Source organism: Guyanagaster necrorhizus (genome assembly GCF_019112545.1).
Source record: "Guyanagaster necrorhizus MCA 3950 unplaced genomic scaffold BT62scaffold_51, whole genome shotgun sequence".
Classification (NCBI taxonomy): Eukaryota; Fungi; Basidiomycota; class Agaricomycetes; order Agaricales; family Physalacriaceae; genus Guyanagaster; species Guyanagaster necrorhizus.
In genome coordinates, this window is record NW_025064930.1 from 193,826 (window position 1) to 221,234 (window position 27,409).

At 48.1% G+C, this 27,409-nt stretch overlaps 12 protein-coding genes across 12 annotated transcripts; 6 read left to right on the top strand and 6 right to left on the bottom strand.

The window, feature by feature from the left end:
* Window positions 1–327: 327 nt before the first annotated feature.
* BT62DRAFT_938141 (uncharacterized protein) lies at window positions 328–1,534 on the bottom strand. Its single transcript, XM_043187472.1, has 7 exons — window positions 1,441–1,534; window positions 1,228–1,386; window positions 1,076–1,171; window positions 1,000–1,025; window positions 850–948; window positions 690–784; window positions 328–629 (listed from the first exon to the last, which is right to left on the bottom strand). Exons 1-7 carry the CDS (start codon window positions 1,499–1,501, stop codon window positions 614–616), a joined length of 552 nt encoding a protein of 183 aa, XP_043033826.1. The 5' UTR covers window positions 1,502–1,534; the 3' UTR covers window positions 328–613.
* A 406-nt stretch (window positions 1,535–1,940) lies between these two features.
* Window positions 1,941–4,679, bottom strand: BT62DRAFT_957123 (alcohol oxidase). Its single transcript, XM_043188397.1, has 12 exons — window positions 4,170–4,679; window positions 3,973–4,123; window positions 3,694–3,918; window positions 3,540–3,644; window positions 3,347–3,487; window positions 3,175–3,291; window positions 2,893–3,127; window positions 2,801–2,840; window positions 2,689–2,749; window positions 2,512–2,633; window positions 2,304–2,458; window positions 1,941–2,254 (listed from the first exon to the last, which is right to left on the bottom strand). Exons 1-12 carry the CDS (start codon window positions 4,523–4,525, stop codon window positions 2,103–2,105), a joined length of 1,860 nt encoding a protein of 619 aa, XP_043033827.1. The 5' UTR covers window positions 4,526–4,679; the 3' UTR covers window positions 1,941–2,102.
* A 53-nt stretch (window positions 4,680–4,732) lies between these two features.
* BT62DRAFT_1080944 (uncharacterized protein) lies at window positions 4,733–6,137 on the top strand (the record flags this gene model as incomplete). Its single annotated transcript, XM_043179620.1, has 5 exons — window positions 4,733–4,974; window positions 5,329–5,516; window positions 5,577–5,896; window positions 5,940–6,055; window positions 6,101–6,137. 5 exons carry the CDS (start codon window positions 4,733–4,735, stop codon window positions 6,135–6,137), a joined length of 903 nt encoding a protein of 300 aa, XP_043033828.1.
* Window positions 6,138–6,211: 74 nt separating this feature from the next.
* BT62DRAFT_629245 (uncharacterized protein) lies at window positions 6,212–8,030 on the bottom strand. The gene is made up of 4 exons (XM_043181676.1): window positions 7,765–8,030; window positions 7,316–7,705; window positions 6,702–7,261; window positions 6,212–6,649 (listed from the first exon to the last, which is right to left on the bottom strand). The coding sequence occupies exons 1-4, from the start codon at window positions 7,768–7,770 to the stop codon at window positions 6,409–6,411; spliced, it is 1,197 nt and encodes a 398-aa protein (XP_043033829.1). The 5' UTR covers window positions 7,771–8,030; the 3' UTR covers window positions 6,212–6,408.
* Window positions 8,031–9,149: 1,119 nt separating this feature from the next.
* BT62DRAFT_1012833 (uncharacterized protein) lies at window positions 9,150–10,251 on the bottom strand (the record flags this gene model as incomplete). Its single annotated transcript, XM_043177979.1, has 7 exons — window positions 9,150–9,225; window positions 9,302–9,356; window positions 9,407–9,437; window positions 9,484–9,513; window positions 9,591–9,812; window positions 10,057–10,115; window positions 10,185–10,251. 7 exons carry the CDS (start codon window positions 10,249–10,251, stop codon window positions 9,150–9,152), a joined length of 540 nt encoding a protein of 179 aa, XP_043033830.1.
* Window positions 10,252–12,055: 1,804 nt separating this feature from the next.
* On the top strand, window positions 12,056–13,214 carry BT62DRAFT_1080947 (uncharacterized protein). The gene is made up of 7 exons (XM_043179621.1): window positions 12,056–12,069; window positions 12,124–12,263; window positions 12,313–12,378; window positions 12,431–12,588; window positions 12,647–12,755; window positions 12,821–12,939; window positions 12,998–13,214. Exons 3-7 carry the CDS (start codon window positions 12,334–12,336, stop codon window positions 13,128–13,130), a joined length of 564 nt encoding a protein of 187 aa, XP_043033831.1. The 5' UTR covers window positions 12,056–12,069; window positions 12,124–12,263; window positions 12,313–12,333; the 3' UTR covers window positions 13,131–13,214.
* Window positions 13,215–15,251: 2,037 nt separating this feature from the next.
* Window positions 15,252–16,345, top strand: BT62DRAFT_983163 (NAD(P)-binding protein; the record flags this gene model as incomplete). The annotated part of the gene is made up of 5 exons (XM_043189754.1): window positions 15,252–15,462; window positions 15,514–15,581; window positions 15,616–15,865; window positions 16,024–16,097; window positions 16,151–16,345. The coding sequence occupies 5 exons, from the start codon at window positions 15,252–15,254 to the stop codon at window positions 16,343–16,345; spliced, it is 798 nt and encodes a 265-aa protein (XP_043033832.1).
* Window positions 16,346–16,789: 444 nt separating this feature from the next.
* On the top strand, window positions 16,790–18,825 carry BT62DRAFT_938149 (uncharacterized protein; the record flags this gene model as incomplete). The annotated part of the gene is made up of 2 exons (XM_043187473.1): window positions 16,790–17,002; window positions 17,059–18,825. A coding segment is annotated over exon 2 (1,609 nt), but the record flags the coding sequence as incomplete, so codon positions are not given.
* Window positions 18,826–20,480: 1,655 nt separating this feature from the next.
* On the bottom strand, window positions 20,481–22,864 carry BT62DRAFT_629687 (uncharacterized protein). The gene is made up of 5 exons (XM_043181679.1): window positions 22,798–22,864; window positions 22,488–22,743; window positions 22,181–22,442; window positions 21,605–22,125; window positions 20,481–21,546 (listed from the first exon to the last, which is right to left on the bottom strand). The coding sequence occupies exons 2-5, from the start codon at window positions 22,650–22,652 to the stop codon at window positions 20,668–20,670; spliced, it is 1,827 nt and encodes a 608-aa protein (XP_043033834.1). The 5' UTR covers window positions 22,653–22,743; window positions 22,798–22,864; the 3' UTR covers window positions 20,481–20,667.
* A 396-nt stretch (window positions 22,865–23,260) lies between these two features.
* BT62DRAFT_629619 (uncharacterized protein) lies at window positions 23,261–23,950 on the top strand. Its single transcript, XM_043181678.1, has 2 exons — window positions 23,261–23,564; window positions 23,612–23,950. Exons 1-2 carry the CDS (start codon window positions 23,292–23,294, stop codon window positions 23,831–23,833), a joined length of 495 nt encoding a protein of 164 aa, XP_043033835.1. The 5' UTR covers window positions 23,261–23,291; the 3' UTR covers window positions 23,834–23,950.
* Window positions 23,951–24,317: 367 nt separating this feature from the next.
* Window positions 24,318–25,976, bottom strand: BT62DRAFT_629494 (NAD(P)-binding protein). Its single transcript, XM_043181677.1, has 6 exons — window positions 25,531–25,976; window positions 25,435–25,472; window positions 25,225–25,379; window positions 25,094–25,170; window positions 24,936–25,029; window positions 24,318–24,881 (listed from the first exon to the last, which is right to left on the bottom strand). The coding sequence occupies exons 1-6, from the start codon at window positions 25,660–25,662 to the stop codon at window positions 24,505–24,507; spliced, it is 873 nt and encodes a 290-aa protein (XP_043033836.1). The 5' UTR covers window positions 25,663–25,976; the 3' UTR covers window positions 24,318–24,504.
* A 314-nt stretch (window positions 25,977–26,290) lies between these two features.
* BT62DRAFT_1012840 (uncharacterized protein) lies at window positions 26,291–27,237 on the top strand (the record flags this gene model as incomplete). The annotated part of the gene is made up of 8 exons (XM_043177980.1): window positions 26,291–26,376; window positions 26,441–26,472; window positions 26,525–26,671; window positions 26,706–26,883; window positions 26,914–26,921; window positions 26,969–27,038; window positions 27,109–27,115; window positions 27,166–27,237. 8 exons carry the CDS (start codon window positions 26,291–26,293, stop codon window positions 27,235–27,237), a joined length of 600 nt encoding a protein of 199 aa, XP_043033837.1.
* Between the last annotated feature and the right edge of the window lie 172 nt (window positions 27,238–27,409).

Here is a 27,409-nt window from a genome sequence, read left to right on the forward strand (position 1 = left end):
AAGAGACGAGACGACAGCGGCAAATAGCGAGATGACAATTTGTGGCTCAAAAAAGGCATCTAAGGATCCTGCCATTATCAATGTCAACCAAAGGTCTAATCTGCGTAGATCTAAGTACGCGTTCTCCATAAATATATAGGGATATCCAGTTATAACATCTCTCTATCCTATAGGATCAGACTGCCCATTGATAATGAGCCGCAGGGGATTATGAAACCGCGTGGAGTATAATGGCGATTGAGTCAGAAAGAACGATCTAACAGGAAGACCGTTCAAGTTGAACCTAACTTCAGTCATGCACGAAAGATTCGGAACGAAGTGCCGGCCTGGAAATTCTATCGTTCGACCCACGAACGAAACGAATATGTTCAACGGTTGATTTAAATAAATAATCAGGACAATCCTCACGACTTAGTCGAGTGCGCGAAGGTCTTGCAGGTAGCCATGAAATAAGGCCAACGATAAGAAATGTGGTTCAAACAGATTCAGTATTTAACTGGTAACGAAAGACGAAGTGGTATGCATGTCCAAGTACGTGCAAGATTTGATATAACAATTAAAAATTCCCTGTCTTGCAACGTTTCTTTCACGAACGGTCAAGTGGTCGACTGCTTTAAGAGTGCTGGACCCTGAAGTGAAATTCGTCACTCGGTCAAAGAACGTGTGCATAGTAGCCACGGGAAACTCACTGGATAAACCACGTTTGGTCACTAGCAATACAGTCTCCACCATGCGCATTCTGGGTGGATTGGCAGTTCGGAGCCACCCAGTCAATGACAGAGGCCTATAATGGAGATAGAAAGCATTGAGCCAATAAATTACAGCAAACAAAAGACCCCATCCTCATACCCAGTCAGTACGACAGTACTCCAGAACCCCGTCCGCTTGATTGGCAAAGAAGGTCTCGCAGCTGTTATAAGTCATGACAACAATATTATCGCCAGCGGTCTGGAAATTTGTTAGAGATCTGCACGGCATTGATCCAGATTGTGTGCATACCCCGTTATTAACATCGAAGTAGGTTCCTATTCAACGGTGAGCCCAAATACCTTCGTAAAATCAAACAAACACGCACCAGTATTTTCACTGTCATAGCGGAGTGCATCAGCAATGACATGGCACTCATTAGGATCCGGGCCACCCCCACTGGGAGTGAAACAGGAGGTGTCACCTGCCCATTTTCATCAATCAAAAACTCCCACACAGAAAATACGCAAATACACTTACACTCTGCGCCACAGACATTGGTAGCACCCGAAGCTTGGCGGGAAGACAAGTCGCTGCGCTTAGCGTGAGAGATCTCGGGGCAGGACACAGTCTCGACCTTGACGTTCTTGTCCACTCCAATATAGTACTCGCTGAGCGTGACCTGCCCTTTGCAGACCTCTTTAAGGTGGTGCGGTCAGGCAACAGCAATGATGATCCCAACAGGATGCATACCTGACAAGACAGGGCTGACGAGTGCCAAACCCGAAAGGAGAAAAGCGAGAGAAAAGTACATGTTGGACGTATCGAAACAGAGGGCGAATTCGTTCGATGGGAAAACCTCAACTCAGCTATAGTGGTTTATATATTCGTGTCCCGAGTTCCAGGCGCCTCCAACTCACCAGACGGTTCCCAGCACGGATAGAGGAGACCGATATGGTTGAGAATAGAGCATCAACTCTGCGCCACTTTACTTATGCCGAACAACCACATGTATGATGAAGCCCTCGAGTAGGCGTACTCGTGACTCGAGCTAATGGTGAACGCGTGGTAGGGTTGCCTGTAGAATGTATAGATTCATATCCGAGGGTCATACGAGCCCGACGGCTCCAAGGAACATCCAGGGCACAATTTCATTGTACAGCCCGCCGCTGGTGTAACTATTACTACTGGTATGTTGATTTTTCCTTTATTCATGTCAGCATTCCGCACCGTCCGGAAAATGAAGAAGTGCCCACAGATCAGTGGCTACTAGTATTACTACAGCACTACTATACAAGTCTGTACAGTGGTATCAGTCCGAAAAAACGCCGACGAGGGCAAGCCTTCCTCTGTTAATATGAAACCAAACAATAGTCCAAGGGAATATAAGTCAAAGTATAAGGGTATCGAGACGCTCAATATGAGGCCTTGATTAGATCAGCCGCCTTTTCAGCAACGCCATACAATCCTGCAGAAAGATGAGCACTGATATGCAAAGGCACAACCGAAGCGTCGACGACGCGAACGTTAGAGGTATCGTAAACCTTGAGCTGAGAGTCGACGACACCTTTACGATGGTCAAATAATGAAAACAAAAAATGAAACATGAAACTCACCGCCAAGACTTCTCTTCATCATAGCCAATGTTCCAATCGGGTGCGACACTGCCGTGAAACCATTCGTAATCCACGATCTCCACTCCTCGTCACTGCCGCGGTCGTCATCGTTAGGAACTGAGTCACCAGGGATAGATTCGCCGGTCGAGAGGTCGCTATACAATTCGTCAGAGTCACAAATCAATTCCGGCCTCAAAACCCCGCTGACCTGAGTGGAGGACTGGCAAGAATAGTGCGAGACAGCCGGGAGCTGGCAATCTGGACATCGAGGTCCCAATCAACGGAGAAATAGTTCACGTTAATTGCCGGCTGAGTGAATGGGTCTGTGGTCTATGAAACGTATTAGTAAAAGAACTCCGGCACACTTGGAAAAAATTGCGCATACCGAGATTTGGACGGTTCCTCTACTGAATGGGAGTAGCTGCCACTCATCAATACCAAGAGCACTTTGGAGAACGTCAGAACCAATGGCACGAAACTCAAACATTATAGCTCACGCTGGGTACCCAGTATCAAAGAAAAGCTCAACGATAGGTGCTGATGTACAATGTTAATTACCATACAGATCTCGTATGAAAGTCCAACTTACCGTTGTGGTTTATGATCAAATCAGCTTGGATGCTATATATCTGTTCCAAAGCATCTGCACTCAACGCTGAGCTTGCTTGGCTGCTGGCCCAGGATGACAGATTAGACTGGATCTTGCTAACAGATGCTGCTGCTTCGTCGCCAAATACCTGATAGATATTGGGGTAGGCAATGGCATCCGAAGGTCCACGTCCTCCATCGTCAAAGTTACCGCCAGCGCCAAGGGAGTTCATTGTCTGGTATTAATAATTAAGTCATGCCAAGGTATGAGAATGATGGTGACAAGCGCCTGCTCCTGAAGATTTCTGCCGACAGTCTTGAGATCAATGAGTGTATCGACTCCTAGAGGTCCCAGGACATCGGAGTCGCCGATTCCAGAAAGCTGAAGGAGCGCAGGAGACTAGGAATGGTGAGTCAGTACGGTAGATATCGTTAAACAGAAGAAGAGAGCAAACCTGGATGGAACCGCATGCAACAATGACCTCCCTGTTTGCAGTGGTAGTGTATCTGGTAGACCCTCCACTTGCGGGAGCAAATTCAACACCAGATGCAGTCAAGAGAACACTACTGGTGTTTGCCCAATTGATCTTAGTAACCTATCATGGCGATTACAGAGAGTTATGTCTTAAGAGCAATGCAATAACGTACCTGATGCTCAGCAAGGGTAAGCCAATTGGATCGTACACTTTCGACGGGGGTAAGGTATGCCTGAACCGAAGAAGAACGATGATCACCGTCATGCCAATTGATGGTCTATGTATATCATTAGCAATAACGAGACGAGGTCAAACATTATGCTCACCAAAGGTGTGATTGAGACCGCGTTGGCTCCGCCACCATTGAGACCGGGGGAATGGTAGATGCCAGTGAGATTGACGACTGTGTTGACAAAGTCGCCCTGCTGAGGTCCACCGTACATCTCGTCGGGGTACGTCACTTGGACAGGTCCGTTGTATCCATGGTAATCACCGTTGAATTGCGCACCCTTTGCAGATTGTTGGTCATTAGGCGCGGAGAAATCCTCCGACTGGGCGGGCAGATTGGTAAAAGATTGGTAAGCAGAATGAACCAAAATGGGTACCTTTTTCATGTAATTAAACATCCCTTGCCAGTTCCAGCCCACATCGGACTCATCGTCTTCCAAGAGTAAGGACCATGCATCAAATTGCGCGTCCAAACCACGTGTATAGTGTCCGCCATTGATTGAGGAACTTCCACCCAGAGTTTTCCCCCTAGCCCAGCCTGAATAATTTGACAGCCTGAAAGGAAAAGACTTACCCACGAATAGTCCTGCCATCGTCTGTCGACCAACTCCAATCCAGTTCGGTGCCGAAGGCCTGAGAATAAGCATAGATATCGTAGACGCGAGAATCGTCACGATTATCTGCTCCGGCCTCGATAAGAAGAACTGTTACACCGGAGTCTTCTGCAAGTCGCGCGGCCACTGTTGTTCCAGTAAGGCCAGCGCCAACAACGATGTAGTCAAAGGATTGAGCATCGGCTTCAGAGGCATCAGTAGTGACTCCAGAGGCGCGTTTGGTTAGAGGAAAAGTGAAAGCATAAGATACTAAACCAAACAGTGTAAGGGAAAGAGAACGCATAGTGATGAGGTTCCAGACGCGACAAGCGCCCATTATTGCCAAGTTTATATAGGTCAAGAGCTTTGCAGCACTCACAAGTAATCCACCATTTCATTTCATCGCTTAAAAAAAGTTGTTACACCGAGGTCGAAGTAACGTTTCAGCATCGAACAAATTTCCACCACGGTATGAAGACGCCGCCGACATGAGAAAAGCCGTTTAGTCGTGTCAATAAAACAAATAAGAGTAATATGAGGACAGATGTTGCAGGAAAGCTTGCTTTGGCATATAAGCCAAAGAAATAATGCGCTACCACTACGAGACCATCAACCGACAACGGGCCGACTATTGAAGCGGAGCCCACTTGCCGGTTCGGCAATTCATTCCGTAGATTTGCCGCATGTGACGGGTTCCTTGTACCCTGTACTCCGCTATGCACGGCCTGGTGTCGTGATCCATGCTTACCGCGACAATGGAGAGTGGTGCCGGGGCTCTCGCTCCCCGTAGCCCAACCAGTGTTAGCACATATACTTGTAGTACAAACTCTTGATTAGCTTCATTCTCAGGGAATTGAAAACCGCAGTGCATATCTCCCGTCCCTCACTGGACGTCCACCCAATTCTGTCTTCTTGGTTTTGCGTTACATATTGTCAGAAACCATTATAACACCAAACTTTATGAGGGGGTGTGTTCGGCTGTTCCCCTTTCTTTCAGGAGATTTCCACCATCATATCGGGCTGGTAACATCAAACGTTTGTTACGGTTCTGGACATGGATACACAATTGTCTACTGGCTGGCAGAAATTTGATAATTGAATTGTCCCTAACCTTCATTTCTGGCGCGTGGATCTAGCCAGACTTTCGGGGAATCTAGGGGAACTTCGAGACCACTGGCTTTGGCCAGGCGTCGGCGTCGATCTCGACCATAGACCAGTGCGCGGTCCTATCCTGCGACCCCCCGAGAGGCTGTTCCAGGCCGCCTGTCCTCACATCTTTGCTGTTATCGACCACCACGGGCGATCAGGACCACCCTACCTTCCCCTAGGTGTGAAAAGAAAAAAAAAAACAATCTTCGGACGAGGTGCCTGACATTTCTTCCTGGTAGAATTCTACAAAATTGGTATCGGCCAATCATCTCCAGTCAGCCGCCGACGCGCTACTTCACAACGACTATCCGCATTCCCCCGACTTCATTCTCGGTCCCGACAGAATAATAACAATACACTTACGAAGAGGGGAAGACCCCGGAAGATCTCCACAAATCACGGTTGTATTGGCGTTGCTAGGTTGCAGCGCATTACCCTCTTGGAAATCCCGAAAAGCACGCGGATCGACACTAAGAAAAAAACTGGCGTATATCTTTTTTTGGGGTCTGGACGACATGTGCTAATGATCGGGAAGAGACAGGGATTTGGAAATAGCGGAGTAGGAAATGCAAGCAGTGATTGAGGATCCTCATAGCGAATAGGTACCTTCAGCGTCTCTCTTGACCCAGGAAGCTCTTCGAAATCAAGGCGACACTCAGTCGTCTTCATCCGGCACATGTCGTACAGCAGGCGTCGCGTCGGGCTTTTTTCCCGATCGGTCAATCGATCAAAGAAAATGCTCAATTCAAATTTGATTACGCAGGGGCGTGATTTTCCTTGAGGAAGAAAAGGCAATTTGAAGGGATTGCATTAAGCCTACATCATAGCAGAAAGTGCGTAAATTGCGTGATTAATGTAGTTGGGACTTGGGGTAGTCTGTCATGGCATAGTATTCCTACTATGGTCAAGATACACAATCTAACAATAATTCATCGAAAGGGGATCGTATCAGCGCACACTAACAGTGTGTAGAAAGACGGTGGATTAGTAGAACGTAAAGATACGTGTCATATTATACTTTCATAGTAGTAGCTCAAGAAGATAAGTAAATTAACTCCTGTTCCAATACCACTATGCTCCCGTTCGCGATGAATACGTCAAAGTCATGGATTCATCGTCATTCATATACGAAGCCTGACTAAGGACATGCGACGGAGGTGGGGTCGTATTACCAAAATGGTAGGCTTGTGTAGTTGTCGGTGGAGGTGTGAGATCGTAATGGTAGTTAGTAGAATGAGGGGAGGTTGATTGATACACATGCGGAGGCGTAGTTCCGGTCCTGTGAAACGTAAGGGAAACAGCAGAGGAAGGGCTACACATGAATTCATCAGATATGTACAGGAAACTAATGCGGTCATACGTACTTTGAATCAGGTGAGTTCCTAGACAAGCCTGCGATGCCGCGCGGATGGATGAAACCTGTCTGTGGTCGCTCGTCATCTGATAGCGATAACATCGGTCGTCGAAGATCAGCCATCGGTTGCGAAGACGAAAACGCCTGAGAGGGCGCGGAGTGAGAGCTCAACGGCACCTCGGTCCCATCGGACGGCATCTGATGGCTGGACATCGTGTCCAGTTCCAAATTCGGTGGGCGCGGTTTTGAAGAGCGGGATAGAGATGGTCGACGATTATGGGAACGATACTTGGAGGCACCAACGGGGATGGGACGAATTTCTGTCGTTATCGGGCGAGTAGACTGTGCAGGGGAGGATGCCGTGGTCGCGTGGGATGTCGATGGCGAACCAGAAGATCCAGGGCGGCGCTGTCGGGAGCTTTGATTTTGGGAAGATGATGGCGACGCGCCTTCAGATGAAGTTGCAGGCTTTTTGGGTTTGTTAGGACCGCGCACGCGACCCTCTGGAGCGTAGCGGCAAATGAGACCTCTGGTAAGACATCGTTTGCACGACGGGTGTTCGCCACTGCACTACATAGTTGAATGTCGGTCAGTGAACAGACAGAAATGACGACGCTGAAATACCTTGGCCTTTCGTGTCCGGCACTTCTCGCACGCTTGTGCGGTGCGTAAACGCGGGTGCTCTGGCGTGCGATAAAAAATTCCAGTCGAGGGATCGAGAGACCCGGCAAACGAAAGACGAGTATCGGTATTTGATTGTGTCTGATTTGCTTGATGGGAGGGTGGCGTGAGTCGTGGGGGTGGATATGAAGATTGCGTAGGGTAAGCACTGGGCTGGGTAGGGTAGTTGGAGGAATTATGAGCGAAGGGAGAAAAACCACTATCAACAGTGTATTGCTGGGCTGTTAGATTGGAGTCATAGGAATCGTAACGAGGGGCCCAACTGTTTGGCTGGGCCGAGGGCTGATACGTGTGTGGCTGGAGAGGTTGGGTCGTATGGAGAGGGCGCTGGGACTGATATTGTGAATGAGAATGGTGGGTAGGATGGCCACCGCTATGAGGGTCATTTCTACCAGCATGAGAACTCGCCTCTGCGTTCGAGTACACCCCAGACAACTCTTCGAATCCAGCGTTCCACGCCTCCAAATTCGAGTGACCGAAGTTCATGGCTCGAGGTGTCGAGTTGTGCATAGGCAGATTTGTAGAAACACTGAGCAAGGTTCAGTACAAAGGAACGGCCATCGCAGTCGTATAAATAAACAATAATTTAGTCCAGAGCACTTCATCTAGATGGACAACACATACTTTCCGAGTTCGGGACGGCACATACCAGATCGGGCAATGCAAAATTTGATGCTAGATCCGCAAACCAATCACAATTGTGCCGCTGGTCCGGCTCGGCGACAATAATGATACCAAAGGAATTCATGCAGTGTTTTTCGACTCTAAAAAGCCATAGTCAAATTCTACAGAGACGAGGTATTTCACTGAGATCTCCATCATTATTATGGATTTGGTACTTAATTTCCTGACACCGATCTGTTTTCATCGTCGGGACAGGGGCGAAGACGACGACAGAAGACCGTAGTGAAAAGGTTAATCCTCGTGAGATAAGGTCAAGCCAACCGTATCTGAAACATGAGAATGATACATCTAAAGGAATAAAAAATGTAGTCGTGCGTATTGCACGGTTCTAGTTCACCGTGTCGAATTCCAAATACAGTCATCAAGTTGAGGCGGAGTAAGCCCACGCCCTCAAGTATAAAGACAACGTGTCGGAAGAATGAATAATGCCTTCGAGGTTGCCATCAGATACAGACCGTGGTATCAGGCTTCAACCTTTCGGAGGTTGAGCTCCGAACTTTCAAGTTACCGGTCATGCCGAGTAATGTCCCAGCGAGGTAAATCCAAATGGCTGTAGAATCAGGTACGTATATTGACGATTTCGCGGGAGGCTGTTAAGCTAGTTAGTAATAAAAAAAAATTACCCATTCGGAGGCACCCGCGATCACCAATTCGTCTCCGTTGACCATAGTAAAAATACGAATAATATATGAGCCACTGGCACCAAGGGCGAAGAAAATAGCGTTCAAAAATGCCCGTGCACCCGAAAGATGTTGTATGAGACTTGTATACTCTATTCATACGGCAAAAATTCAATGGAGGCAGCAACTCACGTGTACGCGACTGAACCCATGGATGGAACTGGAGACACGGATGCTATCATCACGTTTTCGATTTTATATATTGTTGCGATCGGACTGTCTGTCTTTATGAGGATCTTCAACGTAGAGATAAGCCACTGAAACAATCTTGAATTCGGTCTGGGCCATCAAAACTATAGCATTCAAAAGTTTCGCGTTTTCTTTTTTGCCCTCAGGATCTGTGCTTGTGGCGTCATATATAGCCCGTCCAAGTTTCGAGGTTCTGTTATTGCCAAAGAAAGGGAAGACCCGCTTCAGGAAAGTCCGAGGAAACGAGTAGCATAAAACGCATTACGCAAACTAAGAACTCCTTCACTCGTCTGTGAGCGACTAAACCAAGCGAGATGAGAAATCGACACCTCGGTGAGCTCAATAGTGATCAACAAACTCTGAATATTTGAATTACGGATGGGGACCAACGAGAACTGCAGTATAATCCATATTCGGGTAATACTTGCCTTCTTGCGTTCGATGAGATCTCGGTTGAAGAAGTCTTAGGACTAAATCTTACCTAGCCTTAGATTGAGAGAGATACTCGGCGACTGAATGACAGACTGTAAGGAAGAACCCCCAATCCGAAGTACCTACATCCAGCCCAAAGTAAATCATAGAATAAACCTGGAAAAGTGACGCACATATCTTTGCAAAAAGTGAACATTCCATCAGGTCGCAAAGAAACTGTAGATAGGACTGACCTCATAGATACTGCGGGCGTACAGTAGGGTGTTTGTAGTAAAAATAGACTTTGAAGTGATGAAGCGACGAAGATCAAATTGGTCGGGGTCGAGGACTCGGTGCACACGGGAAGAGCGAGCAAGGAACGACACATAGGGCGGCGAATACAGGTTCGAGAAAGTTGGTCTTTGGGAAAGGAAATTTTGGGGATCGCTGCTCCCGAAAGGTGACCGTGTGCTGTCCTTCGCAGAATGAATTGCCAAGACCGCCACCGGCGTGTATTATAATTATTGGCAGACCAGTCCGCCCAAGTTCCATCATGATAATAGAGATTCCAGAAAAGGGTCGCTTATGGAATAGAGAAAGCGTGTCGTCCGTCGGAGGTACCTTTTAGCGAAATTTGTCGTCGAGGAATTTGAGGTATTCCTTCACATGTTTTTGTGCCTTGCGAGCCTACTACCCGGCTTCTTAATAAAGTGAACTTACACTTGACTGGAGTGGTGGCCAGTCTGAGAGTACCCCGTTTATTAGGTATTTCTGCGGCGCTGCAGCGTAACTTCAGTATTCTCTTCGCAATAACAGAAAAGAAGACTCTTAGAAGAGTGCGTGCTTACCGGGCACATCAATGACCACAAGGCTATGAATCCACGCTAACGTCAGGAACGAAGTTGCCGAGTCCATGGGAAGAATAGACGCGAAATCCTATTACGCACGCTTACAGCGTGGACGAAAGTGCTGCGTACATGTACGTGAAGATAATGCCTGGAATCGATCTCAAGACAGTTTAGCGTCGAGTCAAATGAATATGGTTGGAGACGGGGACCTCATCCATCCACCGTTCGTTCGTTCGTCGTGCACTGAAGGGCGACAAGGAATGATGCTCCACCCATTGAAACTCAATCTCCGTTAACCACGAAGTGTTGAGGATCGATGTTCGTCGATTGGCTCATAGACAGATCGCAAGTGTTGACAGTGGGCTGTGAAATGTGAATGACTTGGTTAGCCTTCTCGTAAAGAGTAGGTATGAGAAGCTGACTAAAGGGAATGATGGCAAGTCAGGACTGAATAATGGGATAAGGTTTAGTCTTGAATGACTTTGTGCTTTCGGTAGCGTCGTCCGATCAGGAAACAAGGTTTTCGACGCAAAGCCGCGGATGGAGTACAACCTGCGGCAAAAAAAAGATGACCTATGAGTGGACTAGAAGACTTAACTCTGCCCTTACCTGGCAAAAACTGCTCCATAGGGTCACTGATATCAGTTTTCGCCGTGTCAGAACTTTGTTTCAGACCGCGATTGCTGGCTATATGAAGAAACTTGTGAGTCTGAAGACGTTTTGGAAGTCGAGACAAACGTAGTCGTTGTGACGTACCTAACTTGCTCCTCGGCAGGTATAGAAGTACCGTGACTGGCGCGCACGTTGAAACACCACTGTGAGAAGGCCCATGTTCTGGGAATGAGTATAAGGGCTGGCAGTTTACGATCTTGAGCATGTCCCAGGAGCTAAGTTGGCTTTAGTCCTACCTATTTATTCCAAAAGCGCTATGCCACTCTGGCCACCAGAAATAAAGTCATTCTGCAGCCTGAAGGAGAGACTCAGCAATTATGACCAGCACCTCCGCTGGCAGAGGTTAGATCCAGAGATATTGCAATGTTACGATGTGAGAAAAATCATTAACTTGATGGCATTGTACCAGGCTGGTTGTTGCGATAGGATGTGTTGGGATTTTGCCGGAAAGTTCTAGAAAGGGCAATCCGGCATCATGCCGAGAGTTGATGAGTAAGCTCGAGAGAAAGAGAAAGTTGTAGTAAATTCTACATATAAGCCTGGAGAGTATAAATACAAGCTCTGTAGGAGCTGTAGAATAATAAGTTCATTCTATCTGGTCTTAACAGCCTTGAGTCTACCCTGTGCAACACCCAGGATTTCCAACAAGATGCATGGCAGATCTAGGAAAATGAGTTTACTTTTGTAAAGATTGGTCTTGTAAATGCATCAGCAAAAATTTCAACTTTTAGCCTGATTTCTCAAATCATGACATGTCACAAAATCAAGGATAGCCTGGAATGTGTATGAAGAGAAATATGGTGGACAACTTGGCCTGGGATCCTGATATGGACTGAAAATGCAGCAGGGGTTCCTAACACAACCAAATTGGCCGGGACCAACTTGAAGGGACATACCTGAGCACCATATATTATGGTCATCACTTTTCAAGTCTCTCTTTCATATTGTCAGCTTGTGATCAGGCCTTACAGCTGACAGCAACTTTGAGCAATTGGAGGAATAAGCCTGATACAAGTTGACAATATGAAAGAGAGACTTGAGAAGCAATGACCATTATATACAGTGCTCAGGTATGTCCCTTCCAGTTGGTCCCGGCCAATTTGGTTGTGTTAGGAATCCCCGCCGCATTTTCGGTCCATATTAGGATCCCGGGCCGAGTCGTCCGCCATGTTTCTCTTCATACACATTCCAGGCTAGGAGGAGAGAAGGAAAAGTAAGTGCGGCAGTGACCCAGAAATATCAATATGTCTCGAAAGCTCAGATACAGTCTCACCTTGCGGGGGATCTCACTGTGTGTCAGAACCCTTTTATCCGAACCTTGGTGTTTGCGTGTGCAGCATAATTTGAAGGCGAAATGAAAAGGCATTCAATTGAACTCTCTCTGATGCTGCAGCTGCCAGCGAGGAGGTAGCATATCACTATCACGGCAGGTGAAGGTGACTGACCATCGGCAAAGAATCACAACAATATACATGTCATGACAACGGGCACAGGGATAGAAGATACTCTCTTCACGAATTATGTACGTGACTGGTCGGCCTTTGTCGGGGACTGTTGTTCATCATCTTCGTCAGACAAAGATAGGCACAGATTACAAGGACAGGCACAACCTTTCCACCGACCCTTTTGATCCAATGCAGCAAGACCGAATCTTCCTCAAAATGCCGAGAGACGAGCGTGCCTGTATCCCAAACGACGGCTCTTGCATTCAGGAGTGCACACATGTTTCTCTGTGAGTCCAAAGAACAATGACCTTCTCGGAATGGCCGGAGTGCTTATTCTTGGTATAGTTGGCAACTGATTGAAGGCTCGATTGTATACGCGTGTATCCATCCAGCTTTTCATGGACGGGAGCAATGTCAGTTACAGTGTGCATACTACACTCAGAAACGACCTGCCGTGCGTAACAGATTCGTTATTTCAGACGAAATGTTTGTTCGCCAGAACACCCGGATAAGGTCTAGGCGGTGCCGAGCTCGTCCAATGCTCTCGTCAAAGTTTTGTTAAATATTCATCCCCGGACTCTACCCACCCTTATTGTGAAGACTGCCTGCGCACCGGGGGGCGTGTTTTATGTTCGCATGTTCGTATCCCAATGCGTACTTTGTATTTCGTCGATGGTTGATACCTACTATCCGCAGCACTATCGATGACGACTGCCGACACGAGGGATGGTGTGGCGCTGGATATTGCTCCCTGTCCCTGCAAGGTGGTAGATTCTACCAGATTGAACAGATCTGGACAGGTCACTCTATCAGGGACCATACTAATTGATCGTGTGCCTTGGCCCTCTTACGAACCAAATCTACGGAGTATCTACGAGCTGAACGCCGTGATGTCAGGGCTTTTCACCGCGAGAATTTTACTTTCTTTTCTGCTGTTCCGCCACGTTCCTTTCTCTTGTTCGGAACGGTGACCCTGACAAGTTCCTGACACGATGTCTGTAAGTCCGCCGAAGACGGTTTCTAAGAGGTCTCAAGTTCTCTTTCCAAAGTTCGCAGGTCATACAGTGCAGTAGAATTTGTTCAGGGTAATCCATTTAGACGGGGTGGTGGCAACAAGAGCACTGCACTTTCGAGTCCTCTTTTAAGTTCTCTAATCTTTCTGACCACTGTGAAATGTCATTCGACCTCACTGCTACTGAAATTCTCATTCCCAACCAAGGCCTCTCATGTTTGGGTGCGAATATTGTTATCTGCGCGGTCCTAGATGATAGCAGATGGCTAGCAGCTGAATCATGGGAGCTAACCCGAGGACTCGTTACTAAAGGAGTTTGTTTTTAAATCCGCCTAACTGTTCCTTTGTGCAACCAAGGCCACGAGTCTAAATTTCCAGGCTTCGGGCATTCTGTGCAGTCACTTCACTCAGCTCACCCGGTGTTAGATAAAAACGTTAAGATACGGGTTCAGCAGAGGAGCATGGATAGGGGTCAATGCGGAATCAGTGGCGGTGTTTCCAAACATTTCAAATTTCCTCTCCTTCCGTCTACCACGACCTCCTGTTTCTCTTCATCGTGCGGTGACGTGATATATTACAAGGATTCATATATCCACCTAAACGGTCACTTTTGACGACTGTCTCCAATGTTCGTGGAATTAATGCCATCGAATCCGTGTTGGCAACCTTTTGAGCGGAATGCTCGCAGTCTTCGCCGTTTCCGTATCGCGGCATAAGATGTTACAAGGGGACTATCTGAATTCACCTTTCCTCATGTTGGGCATGGATCCCTTCCATACGGTGAGTGAAGCAAGGATTCTGGCTCCTTTGCTTTGTTTCTAAAATCCTATAGAAGCACCTGCTCAGTACCAAAATGGCTCCCGCCTGCATTGTCTTTACCTATTAAATGGATCACCATTTCTGAGGGAAATGTTCCCGTGCCTTTTGTCTTCGATGTCGTAGAGGTGTGTTGAACCGATATCTATTCTCAAAATCTGAACCCGACCCTTCTTGTACTCAAGAGGTTGTTACTCTGTCATGGCTAGCAGATCTCTGATATCCTGGTCCAAGACAGTGGATACGAAATGGCATTGGGAGTTCTAGAGGATATATACGCTTTACTGAGTCGTGGGGCCGGGTCTCTCTTCGTGAGCTACGCTATGCCCTCGTCGTCGCCATTAGTCTTATCTACACCTTCAGGACAGCACTATTGGGGTGTTGCGGAGTCTTCATCTTTGTATCATCTTGGTGCCCGCCGAAGAATCTTTGTCAACAACAAACCAAGGAGCCGGTGGTCCGAGCTCAAATGTTCTCAGTGAAAATTCCCGGCTGCTTCACTATTGCCTCCGCACGGTGAGAAAGTAACGAGTTTAGCTTCTTTTCCTCTTTCTAAAAGTACTTGTGAGCAAGTTTCAGTGTCGGACAGGCTGCTGTTTCCGGGGGAATTCCGCGCGAGGCTTGCGTCTAGTTCGTTTGATAGAGCAGAGGCGCGTTGAACCAATGGTTGCTCTCAACTTCCGAACTGAATGTCTTCTGGTATCCAGACATCGGGTTACAGATTCATTGTCTCCTAGTCGCCAACGTAGGATCCGAAGTGGCATTGAAATATAAGCTTATTTGTGGCTGCCATTTTCAAATAGGTCCTGACTTAGACGTCTCGGACTGAAGATTTGTTGGAGCCAAGTGATGCCAAGAACAAGACGCGGCGTAGCAATGAATGAATGCGTTTTCTTTACTCGCAAGGTGTATTCCTACCGTTTTCCCTTCGCCGAGTATAGTGCTAAGTGATGCTCTGAAGTGATGTGTGAAGTTCTTACCAAAACCGTTGTCATTGCAGCGATCGGCTGCGTTACGCAATGGATACTAGTGAGACGGCGAGCGCACACGTACGTTCGGCTAGCTCTGCCATAGTTCTGCCATAAATGCTGCCCTCTAACAGGATTATCATCTACCCTTTCAATGGCTCTTAAGACTCATGAACAATTCGTTGCCGACCAAAACAGGATTATACCTCCGGTCGTTACAGTCGACTTGACCGGGAAAACGGTCGTTGTTGTCGGGGCAAACATCGACTTAAGATTCGAGGCGTCAAAACATTTCGCTAGGATGAATCCTGAACGATTGATTCTGACCTGTAGAAACGAAGAGAAGGGAAAGGAAACGGTCCTTCGTGAGTCTGTTGTCTTGAGATTTGCAAAAGAAACTGAAACTGGTGCTGTAGGAATCCAGAAGGATACGGATTATTCGAAGGCGGAGCTCTGGATTATTGACCTCGCGAATTTTGGAAGCGTGACGGCATTTGCTGACAAGTGCGAGCGGCGAGCTCCGCCGGCTTGATATATTGGTCGAGAATGCAGGGATGCCGCCTTTCGGCAGGTATAATGTCGTCGAAGGTTGGGAGACCTGTTTGCATACCAACAACCTCGGTCCTGGATTATTAGCCATTCGCCTAGTCCCGAAGATGATTGACAGTACTCGGAGATTTGGGGTATACCCGAGAATCGTCGTTGTCGCCAGCGACGTGCATTATTGGACGACGTCCGAGGAGGTGGTCGAGTCTCCCAACATCCTTTGTCAAACTGTCGAGAGAAGAGTACAACACACCAGACTGAGCTCCATTAACCCTTAACCTCGTTGTACTGTTCTGAGTCTGCTTTCAGAATCATGAAACGACGATATTTTGATCCAAAATGTATGATCTACCTCCTAGATTGATCTGAATTTCTCTCAGTGCTTAACGTACCCTTCGCTCGCGCCTTTCAACAACGCCTCCCTTCCCCTCCTTCGACTATCACTGTCAACTCCGTCAACCCTGGGTTCTGTATCTCGAATTTTCGCTACCCCAGGAGTAACAAGAGGCTGCCTTGGCTTTCACAACGGAGGAGGGAAGTCGACAGCTTGTGTATAATGCCATCGAAGGGGCAGACGACGAGAACAAGCTTCGAGAAACGTACATATCGTTCTCAGAGGTCGTGGAGGAAAGCGATTTCGTGATCGGCGAGGAAGGGAAGGTCGTACAGGACAAAGTTTGGGTGAGTACCTTAATCGGTTAGTGAGGTTTGGAACTGATTCTGTGCTTTTCCAGTAGGATGAAATGCTGAGGATCTTGGGAAAAGGTGTTGAACCTAAGGTTGCGGTTGTAGCTTGCGAGTACTTGACAGACTAATTCCCTATTTCCACGTCAATTGAAGGACGAAAGGAAAATCGAAACTCAAGATGACTTCTTCAATCACGGACATCGATGTTGCGGCCAGCCAAAAGAGTCGCTTTGCTTAAAACCACCATTTTCCACGACTCCCATGACACAGCTTGTATACTTATCAATTGTTGGCACTTCAGTTCAGTTCTTTCTTCGTGCCGCTGATCAGAAACCTGAGCGTACCACTTAGTATTGCACTTGAAATTACAATGATTACGATCATTGTATTTGGAATTTCCAATGACACCAATTACACTGTCAGCCGACGTTAATCACCTGTGTAACGAGACTTGGTCTACTCGGTCGTGCGGGTTGGCCACAAAACATTCACGATTTGCGGATCTCTGCCTTATCTTAGGCGTTGCCGAGGATTGCCGAAACCGGGTCCGGGAAACACACTTCGTTTTGCCTCGTTGTCGCAACGTGGACAGCACTCCTTGCTTCCAGCCTCCCCGTCCTGTTTCCCAACATCGAGACAATTTCACACCATAGCCGGAAACGCAAAGCCGCTGTACGTATATGTCGTTTAGGTCAATGTTTACACAATAGTAATCACCCTGATTGTAGTCGATATGCCTCATAATTGCTCAGAATGCGGTGCTACGTGTGCAGGTATACCGTTGTTTCGACCTGCTCCAGATCCTGAAATTGAAGCTCTTCTCTCCACCAATTTACCACCGTCTGAGGCGCAAGAGGCGTTCTTCAGAGAAACGCGGCGGACTAGTGAGCCGCGCTTGGCCGACGTTGAGGCACATATCGCCGATGCGCAGGCAAAGTTGGATGGGCTATTACAGGAGCGGGATAGTCTGGTTTGGAACATACAGCGCTGTACCGACGTCTTGAACCCCGTTCGTCGTTTGCCTGTTGACGTGTTATGCGAAATATTTGCACACGCCATGAGAGGTGCCAATGATTCATATACCGTCTATTCAGATCCACACCCGTTGAGTCAGCGGATTGGTGTTCCGTATCAATGGAAGCTTGGCATGGTTTGCTTAAACTGGAGGCACGTATTGCTGAAGTACCCTCGAATATGGTCCATGATCGACGTGACTTGTCCGTCGCCCTCATTCGATTCCTGGGACCATAGGCCGCAAGATGCTCGTCCACATCCGGAGGCAGCACGACTGCTTTCCATACACGTCTGTCGTTCCGCCAACCATCCTCTCCGAGTCAGACTTCGTGGCCCGATTCCACAGTCACTCCTCTTCATCTTAATGTCAGCATCGTATCGATGGGAACATTTGGACTTGGACAGGGATAGTCTCCTGACTGTAGACTCGCCTTTGGATGCCCTGATTAGCTTCCAATACAGCTCGAGCGAATACGGGTCTACCACAATGCGCGAGGAAGTCCCGCTGCTGCGTAATGTTACCAGCCTTCGTCGGCTTATTGTCGAAAATGTTCAACCTTTTCTACACCCCGACCGCGTCATCATTCCATGGACACAAATAAACTCCGTGGTGGTCACTGGGTCTCTCTCGAACGAAGATGCTCTCGCACTCATCAGGCTCGCACCCAATCTTGCCACCGTGGCATTCCAACATGTTAAGCATTCTCTTCTCCACCCATCTCACCCCGTACCTGATTCCATACATTCAACGTCGCTCAAATCATTTTCACTGGACGTCGTCTTCCCCAGGACACGCCGTACCAATACCAATTATCCTTCCACAATCACAGTTCTGCTCAATAGTCTCACTCTACCTGCTCTTGAGCACTTTCGAATCAATTTCGGTGGCCCTTGTGAGCTATCCGAGAGCGTTACGTGCCTTGTGCGTAGATCACGATGTGCATTAAAGCGTCTGGTTCTTGTGCAGGCCCCCACGAATGATTGTTGGGAGCTTCTCGGAGCGGATGAGTTTGAGAATCTGGAGGAGCTTTTGATCGAAGGGCTGGAAAATGTTGCCCACCTTCAAGGTGTCCTTAGAATTCTTACCAAATCGACTGCCCTTTCTCGACTTCGAACTGTCGAGATCGATGCGTCTGCCATGGAGGATAGCATCGTTAATTGCCAAGATGCTGTCGTCCGGTTTCTGGAGTCCCGCAGGGTTGAGAATGGGGGGTTGGAGAGCTTGACGCTCCGTACTCCGGCGTCGTTTGATATCTCAGAGGTAAACGTCCAAAGATTGGAAGGCTTGCGGAGGCTGGGTACGCGATTTTATATATATCGGTCATTGATGTACCCAGCAAGCATCGTACTGGAGTAGACCGCTGCTTTGGCGAATGTTTTCTGTAAAAGTCTCCCGAGTCTATAGGAAAATATTGATCAGAATGGACATGGTATAGTGTTTGATGCGGTACAGACTCTGAAGGAGTAATTACTTGAGTGGAGTAGTGGTCATGGTGGTGCGTACGTGAGTGGCTATTTGGGTTTAAGACGATGGAAGGGACAAGAGGAGAATAAAAAGAATAGCAAAAGAATGGAAGAACATTTGGCGAACGAAAGAAGGGAGACGCGATGATAGCTACAGTAAAGAAACGTGCAGGAGATTCTCATGGCAGAGACTTGTCAAGCGTTCCCACACACAAAATGTCGCCAGTGAATCCATGATCGTCAGTGAATGGGCTTGGACTAATATTGCTTTTGTATGTCAATTAGCGGTGACAAGAAAGGGATACATAGCGGAAGCGGTGTTAGTGGTTCAAGTTATGGAGTACACGAACGGGTAGCCATGGTCAAAAAGCCTATTGATTTCATTGTAAGTTCTCAAGCGTTGTAAATAACAGCCTGAATGATATTACCAAACAAAAAATCCTGAGAAGCGCGCGGATTCGGTGGGCGAAGCTGATTTTCACATGTCCTGTCTTCCATGCCTCACAAATTGATGACTTTGAACGAGCCTAGTTTTGGACCACATCGGAGAATATGGCTCTCTTTGGATAACGCTCTTCGACTGCTTAGGTAGGCCCACTAGTACTTATGTTCTACTCTGTTAGTGAGCATGCTCTGACACTTGGTGTTTAGAAGAATTCAATGTCCCTGACACTGGGCTAAACCCTGGGTATGCTACTAGACATGTGCATTGTGCTCCGTCTCTGTGAGAAGTTATGATGTACTTCTAACGAGCTAACCATATGATTGGACGGGAATAGAAGACTTGTAACCTCCTGCCTCGCTCCTTCATATACAAGCTATTTTCAATATATCGATTTTGCTCTTCGGTGACAGCGGGGAAATGTACAAGTTATACAAGAAAGAGGGCCTAGGGAAACCCACTCGACTTGTGTCAAGGTCGTTTGGTATGAACGCATTGTGTTAGATCATTGATGAACCTCCAATTTCGAACTCAATATTACCTTGGATCCAGCCGTCGTCCTACTCTGGCCTAGCAGATTTCTGATCTCCTAGGCCCGCTGGATAAACAGGCGTCATCTCACTATATGGAATACAAATGTCTAGTCGCGTATCGCTTGTTGTCTGGAGGATAGCCTCTTGACGAATTCTAGAAGTCGTAGTTTTCAATATGGACTGGGTCGAGGATGGTGTTCTCCGCTTTCTGGACTGGGATCGTACGAGATATAGCGCAAGGTGACCAACCAGGTACATTTGCCCAAGTCACACAACAGGGTAGCAACCGGCAAGGAGGCGTGAAGGGGAGAAGAGGAGTGATAAGAAACTCTTCATGCTGTGTAAATCTGAGTCAGTATGCACAATTATGTTTTGTCTTCACCGCAAGGATTATTGCATTCACTACGCTATCTCGCTACGTAGCCCAGAACTCACTCTAACATCAGAGTTGTAGCGTTGCGCTGGTCCGGGTGGAGATGAAGACATTGGAAGTGACTAATTCAGTATTATGGTTAACATTGTCGTCAGTCAGACTAGTCCAGGTTCGCGGGCTTCTATCACGCACCTGGATTTACGTTGAGAATGAAGATTCTTTCCCCCTTTAATGTATGCAGCCTTATTGAATGCTATCGACAGCTAAAAGTAATATTGATGCCTGAAGGGAGTAAAGTAGAGACGATGTAAATGCTAGAGTCTTGCAACATCACAGTGGACTAGGATTCAGACAGGTGAAAATGACGTCCGGACGTGCCCGGTCCCAGTAGGACATTCTGTCCAGATGGACCTGTCTTCCCTTCCTACGACTCGGATTGTTTTCCATTAATGAACCTACATCATGTTACAACAGGGCAAGTGCACCCACTCTGTCAACGTGAGTCTGGATGTCACAAGGAATGTAGCATCTTGATATCGTGATCTTTCTGTATGAGATCATACTCCAACGCGCCAGAGATGTCGCGTATGCAAGAGGCCAAATGAAGAGGATACCTGACATCCCCAGCCTTCCCAGCCCAGTCAAAATCAATAAACCTGACCCTATCACCTCCACTCTCTTCGCCAGTCGCATCTGCAATCATGATATTTTGCCTACGAAGATCTCCAAAAACAAGGTCTTCGTTGTGAAGCGCGTCGACACCCTTCTTGACAGCCATCTTGACGTCCCCCGGTAGGGATTCATCGCTATAGGCATGCGCGAGTGTTTGACCTTGTACGTATTCCATGACAACCATCTGTAGCTTGCCATATGAGACGCCGCACCCATCGATTGGTCCAACGTAGAGAAGCGCCGGCGCCAGCTGAAGCTCCGCCAACAGTTTGTGTGCTTCTGCGCCGTAATGCTGGATGAACTTGACCACGACCTTCTTCTGCCCCTCCCCATCCAAAGTGGCTAAAAACGTCACACATGTTTCGGCCAATTCCAGTGGCGAACTGTAGGTGAAGCTGACGTCCTTGTTATTGAATCGATAAGAGGTGATTGAGGGAAAAAAACGAGGATGGAGCTTGTTCTCTTTGAGAGGCTGGGATTTCAGGTTTTCATAGTAAGTTTTAAGCTCTTTGACTGAACCTTGGAGGGCATAGAGTATACGGGCAATGCGAAGAACGTGGTCGTCGTTGCCAACACGACTGTTTCCAAGCCACAAATAGTCCGTAAGACGTTGAACGATGACCTGGCTGGTGAACACAGCTCCTAATACTATCAGCCACGGTCCTGCCACTCCAACAATGAAACTGGGACAGCAGCAGCCTTCACGAATTTGCCGATGCTGTGTGAGAGAGTACAGTCAGTGAGGGTGGCAATACATGGTGACGTAAGAAGCCTACAGTTGCATCAGCCCAGAATTTTAGGTAGGAGAAGGAACCCTGGACAGAGGGCTCTGATCCGCCGGCTCCAAGTTCACTTTTCTCCTCTACGATGACGACTGCAGCCGTTTCATCGACGGTCGTGTCTCCACACAAATAGATGTGGTCCGCCAATGTACGATCGAAGTTAACGGCCTGGTGAAAGGATTGGTTAAGAATGTTGGATAGCAACATCCAGGACTGCTGGGTACGTGGTTGTTCAGAGACCTGGATGGCAGAGCTGGAACGCATGAGGCTCGCGGTATCACGAACGATATCTTCAGGGATGACTATCTCTGTATCCGCAAGGTTGGCGCGAAACTGAGCGAATACAGGATGAAAGAGTTCGATAGGTGGCGCAATCGTTTGTCCGTATGCGGTTGCATTGTAACGTCCATCCAGAATGGGGAACTTGTTACCCTGATAGGCGTTATAAGACTGGGATTGGGCGTTGACCGACGGACTTTCGCACTTCCTGGCACCGGCGACGACAAGTTTGTACTCTGAATATGAAAAATCAAGATTTGGAACGTGCTTATAAAAGAAAGATTGACAGACTTTGAGCAAGCACCCCTATGAAGTCGTCGAGCTGAGCCTCTTCTGGCAATATGGGTCTGGCTCGCGCGGGCGGCCGCCGAATCTCGATGATTATATGTGTCTTTTTGACTTGCACATCCAACTGACACCGACTCATCTCAACAATAGATTCGACGGTTTGCTCGTACTCTGCAGGTGTGGCGACGTCACTGAGCTTGTGGTCTGCCAGTCGGGCCCTCAAAGCTTCTGGAGCTGAACGCCCAAAAAAAAGGAATTCATTTGGCTGCAGAGGAGGTTAAGCAAGGTACAATGACAAGAGTCCACGCACCAGCCAGATGAGAGCATCCTGCGTTGGTATAGAGTTGTACTGGTTTTCAATCTCCCTTAAGAGGTCTACCATGTCCTTGTCGTCGTCAATCTTGACTCTGATGATGCCATTCTTGACATAGCCATCCTCTATGAGCACTGCGTAGACTGCCCGCTCTGTCGGCATTGTGTTGGTGGTGGCCACTTGCCACAGGTGGTGGTCGTGATTACCTTACAAGGATTGCCGACAACAGAAAGAAGAGGTAGAGCCTCAATGCCTGGGATGAGTGGTTAGGGATTGAATGACAGTGAGAGAGTGGAGCTCACCTCACCTCGGGGTGCAGGACGGAGATGACAATGAAGCTGAGACACTGGCACTGATGTCTCTTATGAATGAGCCTTAGCCTGAGATCGGCACTGAAACAGAGACGGCACCAGCGGCCCATCATCGTGGACGGAGCAGTGAGGTCTACGAAAACGCTCCCTACCCTTGGAATCTGCCTTTAGAGCGAGCCTGTCATAAACTTTCCTTTTCTGTCATCTGCCAAGTACAAGTAGGTGGCTGTGCTTAACGGATCAGCGGTTGGGTGCTATCGCCCGGCCCACCTTTCTCGTAGGTGTGCATGGGAATTCCCCATCTACTGTTCATTCCTCCGACGAAGCTCTCAGCTATTATCGAGATGCTGAATCATGATGGGTCTGTACATAATCATCATTGGACCATGAGGGCTTTGGGTTCTGTTTTTCGGTGTGGAATGATACGTGCGGAGAATTTTTCTTCAGGGATGACCTTGACTTACCTATCATAAGTCCTATACATACACCGATGAGTCAAAGGTTGAATGCCTCGAAGAATTTCTGGGTCCGCGTCGACGAAGTCAACTCTGGTCAATACGATGAACTCCCGTCCCCTCCCCAGCAAAACCATGTTGAAGGCATATTGGCGAACTGGAAGTCTCCTGGAGGCTTAGGTGTAGCCGTTGTAAAGGGTGGCGATGATGGCGGGTGGTACGCTGAAACGAAAGGATACGGGTACGCGACGCTGGGCGGGAGCAAGGTATCGGAAGATACACTCTTCTGCATTAGTTCTAATTCCAAAGTGCATTAATCAACTAATTCAGGGTAATGTGAGCTAATTATGAGCAGCTTTTCAATGTCCTTGCGACTGGCCTTCTTATTTCCAACGAAAGCCTCGTTCCCAGGATTTCCTGGGACACCAGGATCGCGGATATCGTCCCCGAGTGGGAACTGAGGGATCCGGACCTCCCTCGGGATGACTTGATGTATTCCTGGATGGATGATATACACTCTTTGGTAAACACTCTTGCTTCACCGATTGCTTTTCAGCTAGAACTTAGGGGCATGTAGCTCGCCAGATTCAAGTTCCTCCGGCCATCGACAGAGAACGGCATGTTAGTGTTCATCTCCCAGTTGTTCTCCTTTTCTCCTTCCTGAATGCTCCCTAGAATGAAGGCAGCTACAGCAGCGAGCTATGAGAAGGCCTCCTCCCAGATAATCCCACGTCCGGACAACCCAAAGCCCCCGTCAGCACTTTGGGAAGGACGGTACAAGAATGAAGCGTGTCTTGCAACGATGGTTCCACTACTCACACTTGTGCTCTCTCTTGTCGCTAGTGCGCTTGCGAGCCCAGCAACCGCCAGCTAGACGAGGCCTGCGGAGGCATAATAATGAGATTTTTTTCCGGACCCCAGGATTCTGGAGTACAAAGCAGTGAACGCTTGCAGAAAACCAAATATCCATTCGCCGCGGAACACATAGGGAAAGAGACACAGTGAAAAAAATCGACGTGTTCGTTAATGCCCGCGTCACTTTAGAACGCAGCCGATCGGGAGAACTCGCGTTCAATGGTGGGAGAAGGAGAGAAAGGAGCGCCAGGGAGTTGGAATGGAAGGAGCGCGCTTTTATACTCGTCGGGAGGCGGACAAGGGAACCACGCATGATGATCGGGACGTGTCATGAATGTATGGTAACTACGTCATCCAGACAGACAAGTAAAGACTTCGTTATGCAGAGATACTCTACATCCTTGCTTTGAGCACCTTCAGCGTAGCAGAAGGGTCCAACACCGAAGCCGGATACGGCAGCTGCGTCGTCCGAAGATGCTCACTGCCTCCATCGACGGCCAGTATTTGGCCCGTTACAAATGAAGCAGCATCGCTGAATAGAAATATCGTCGCGTTGCCGACATCTCTGACATCACCGGGACGTCCTAATGGATAAGGGCTATCTTTGCCAGCCACGGACGCTAAACGGGCCGCGCCCTCTGTGTTGGCTATGGGACCGGGGGATATGACGTTCGAGCGCACGCCATGCGGACCTTCTTCGACGGCAAGAACATTGGAAAGAGCGTCTACACCGGCTTTTGCTGCTGATACGTGAGCTTGGTAGGGAGTCCCTGCGCGAAGCTCTTAGCTGCATACAGAATAATGGGTACGTCAAGAACGCCCACCGTTGTAATGGAGCGTCGCGCTGGTCATGATGTAGGAGCCCTTGGAAGCACGGACATGAGCAAGTGTCGCTTTGATCGTGTTATACGTTCCAATCTAATTTGAGAGTTTACGTATGAGATTACATTGGTAGGGAGGGAGAAGGGGCGGGGCAGCGTACAGTGTCTATTTCCATCACGGTTCGGAACGCATTTTCTGATAGACCGGATATCGGTGCTAAAAAGTTGCCGGCGGCACCTGACCGGATGTTAAAGAGAGGTCCAGTGATGATGATACAGCGATTGAACACACCACAGATGACAAAGTCGATGCGGCCGAATTTCTCTATCGTCTTCGAGACGGCCTCTTGAAGGGCCTTTGGTTGTCTGACATCTGCCTGCGTGGGGATGCAGACTTGACCCGTCGCCTCTGAAAGTTCCTTCGCAGCCTGTGTGAGCCGGTCAAGTCTACAGATGTCACCAACCACTCATTAGGAAACAGATCCGAACTTGCAAAACTCACTTGCGTCCAACAATAGCGGCGTTGGCTCCATGACGCATCTATGATTTCGTCAGGTTATAAATCGAAACACCTGGTCCTGGTAGATGTGTTACGCACCACAGCTTCCGTCATCGCCCGACAGATTCCGGAACCACCACCCGTACAGAAGAGCACTTTGCCCTTGAAGATATCATCTCGAAAGATGAGTGCGGAATCTCCAACGGGCGCGATGTATGCAGAAGGCGCCATGCTGGCCACTGATCAAAGAAAGCCGAAGTAAAAGTATGTTGCTTTCCGGCTAACAGAGAACCCGGTCCGGTGAAAGGGAAAACCCCAGTGTCTCTTACCGTAAGCCAAATGTGCGGGCATCATTACAGCCATTCGCATACAGGGTTGACATGGACAATCTATGGTAGTTTTGACTCCGAGATGGCCATAAACTTCCTGTCCAGAGTCCGCCAAAACCTCAAAGTTTAGATGGCTATCTCCACACGCAAGGGAAACACATGCAAATGGCTTTTCACATGGACAACAAAAGAGGGGGTACGCTTTGCGGAGAATTAGGACGCGTTAGTTTGCCGTACGTCAAAACTGGACCAATAGGATTACAATTACAAAATGGTGGGATCTGGTAGAGGAAAAAGCATAGCAGGGAAGAGCGCGTATAGCATGAAGAGGCAAAAGAGTTACACACTTTTCTCTTCTTTTTGCTGGAAAGCTACAGCTTACCTCCACCGAACGCGCTTGCCCGCCGTCTTTACATAAATCTCTTTTTCATCACTGTCACAGTTGTGTCCTTCAGCTGGCTTAAAGCCTGGCGTTCCCTAGGCTGTTTAACTCGAACTGTTCAAGACAAAGCGGCAACAATGAGAAGCTAATGAGAAGCAAAAAACAGGAATTATTCAAAGCCAATCGCGACTACGCATCGCATTATTGGATACATTATGATGGATCTGGTCAACCGTTAGTGCTGCTACCTTCAAAAATAAGTTAATATCGGGTTCCAACTAAATTCGAATCCTTTTAGCATTCTCCATGCCGTCAGTGGCTTATTCACAGGTACGTTCTCTCTACCGACCTGCGATCATTCAATTAAATGCAAATCTTGCAGTCAACATACCGTACGACCTCCATTCTGGCCATCTCCGCATCCACGGTATCTGTATCCGCAGTCGTGTCGTCCGTCCTTCGTCTCGCCTTTACGCTAAAGACAACGCTAGGATGAATGCCGTTTCATTCATCACCAAAGGAGAGGGAGGTTCTTCTCTGTTTTGACCTCATAGCACGCCAAGTCCGCCGTTATCAGCATTCGAGGCGGCAGCAGCGTAAAGGCAGTATCGTTGATCAAGCAGGTTACCACAGGGCTTTCTCTCTTCGGGTGCTATGGTGCAGTCTTACTTTCTGGCATGCTGGGTTGATCAACGTGATCAACGTTCAAACTCGGATTAGTGATATCATCCTTCCACAGATGTACGCCCCACAAGACTGACCGAGGTAAAGGATCTTTGGTACCTATCTTCACTAATGTTTTACTTATTCCGTTGAAGCTTATTAGCTGCTGTACCGAAATTCGCCAGCCTCGGACTCACTGACATTACTACTTGCGGGGACATTACTACTTGCGGGTGCATTACTAATGGCATAACATTGGACACACGATTTCGTCGGACGACATCCGGTCTGCGTAACTTGAAGGGATAAGGTAAGTTCATTCATCCATCCACGTCGTACACACATCCACCTCACCTACAGACTCTGCCGAATTTCGGCCCGCCCTTTCTCGCGCTATCTAAATCGGACATGAACGATCCCGCACCGTTGTGAAGGTCGGACCGATGAGATATGTTTCAACTTCCCGTGACAAGATCATCAACGCTTGTCTTCTAAGGTGAATCCGCCACACCCCGTGGCTTGCATTTTACCGAATTCTTGGGGGTATCCGCCAGGGGACGTTCTGAAAGTCGGGCCGATGAGCGACGTGACAATACGGCTCTGT

What these genes read in the sequence shown, in the direction of transcription:
- BT62DRAFT_938141 (XM_043187472.1), bottom strand. Translation starts at nt 1,501, where the DNA reads ATGTACTTTTCTCTCGCTTTTCTCCTTTCGGGTTTGGCACTCGTCAGC. An exon ending in CTATGACAGTGAAAATACTG is followed by an intron (nt 1,026 to 1,075) that starts GTGCGTGTTTGT and finishes ACCGTTGAATAG; the next exon opens with GAACCTACTTCGATGTTAAT. An exon ending in ACTTCGATGTTAATAACGGG is followed by an intron (nt 949 to 999) that starts GTATGCACACAA and finishes ACAAATTTCCAG; the next exon opens with ACCGCTGGCGATAATATTGT.
- BT62DRAFT_957123 (XM_043188397.1), bottom strand. Translation starts at nt 4,525, where the DNA reads ATGGGCGCTTGTCGCGTCTGGAACCTCATCACTATGCGTTCTCTTTCC. An exon ending in GATGGCAGGACTATTCGTGG is followed by an intron (nt 4,124 to 4,169) that starts GTAAGTCTTTTC and finishes AGGCTGGGCTAG; the next exon opens with GGGGAAAACTCTGGGTGGAA. An exon ending in TTTGATACTGGGTACCCAGC is followed by an intron (nt 2,750 to 2,800) that starts GTGAGCTATAAT and finishes CGTTCTCCAAAG; the next exon opens with TGCTCTTGGTATTGATGAGT.
- BT62DRAFT_629245 (XM_043181676.1), bottom strand. An exon ending in GCCGGACACGAAAGGCCAAG is followed by an intron (nt 7,262 to 7,315) that starts GTATTTCAGCGT and finishes TCAACTATGTAG; the next exon opens with TGCAGTGGCGAACACCCGTC. An exon ending in AGGAACTCACCTGATTCAAA is followed by an intron (nt 6,650 to 6,701) that starts GTACGTATGACC and finishes ATTCATGTGTAG; the next exon opens with CCCTTCCTCTGCTGTTTCCC.
- BT62DRAFT_1080947 (XM_043179621.1), top strand. Translation starts at nt 12,334, where the DNA reads ATGACAACGGGCACAGGGATAGAAGATACTCTCTTCACGAATTAT. An exon ending in ATACTCTCTTCACGAATTAT is followed by an intron (nt 12,379 to 12,430) that starts GTACGTGACTGG and finishes CATCTTCGTCAG; the next exon opens with ACAAAGATAGGCACAGATTA. An exon ending in GGCGTGTTTTATGTTCGCAT is followed by an intron (nt 12,940 to 12,997) that starts GTTCGTATCCCA and finishes TACTATCCGCAG; the next exon opens with CACTATCGATGACGACTGCC.
- BT62DRAFT_629687 (XM_043181679.1), bottom strand. Translation starts at nt 22,652, where the DNA reads ATGCCGACAGAGCGGGCAGTCTACGCAGTGCTCATAGAGGATGGCTAT. An exon ending in AGGATGCTCTCATCTGGCTG is followed by an intron (nt 22,443 to 22,487) that starts GTGCGTGGACTC and finishes CCTCCTCTGCAG; the next exon opens with CCAAATGAATTCCTTTTTTT. An exon ending in AATTCTGGGCTGATGCAACT is followed by an intron (nt 21,547 to 21,604) that starts GTAGGCTTCTTA and finishes TCTCTCACACAG; the next exon opens with CATCGGCAAATTCGTGAAGG.
- BT62DRAFT_629619 (XM_043181678.1), top strand. Translation starts at nt 23,292, where the DNA reads ATGAGTCAAAGGTTGAATGCCTCGAAGAATTTCTGGGTCCGCGTCGAC. An exon ending in GCATTAGTTCTAATTCCAAA is followed by an intron (nt 23,565 to 23,611) that starts GTGCATTAATCA and finishes AATTATGAGCAG; the next exon opens with CTTTTCAATGTCCTTGCGAC.
- BT62DRAFT_629494 (XM_043181677.1), bottom strand. Translation starts at nt 25,662, where the DNA reads ATGGCGCCTTCTGCATACATCGCGCCCGTTGGAGATTCCGCACTCATC. An exon ending in GGGCGATGACGGAAGCTGTG is followed by an intron (nt 25,473 to 25,530) that starts GTGCGTAACACA and finishes ACGAAATCATAG; the next exon opens with ATGCGTCATGGAGCCAACGC. An exon ending in CATCGACTTTGTCATCTGTG is followed by an intron (nt 25,171 to 25,224) that starts GTGTGTTCAATC and finishes ACATCCGGTCAG; the next exon opens with GTGCCGCCGGCAACTTTTTA.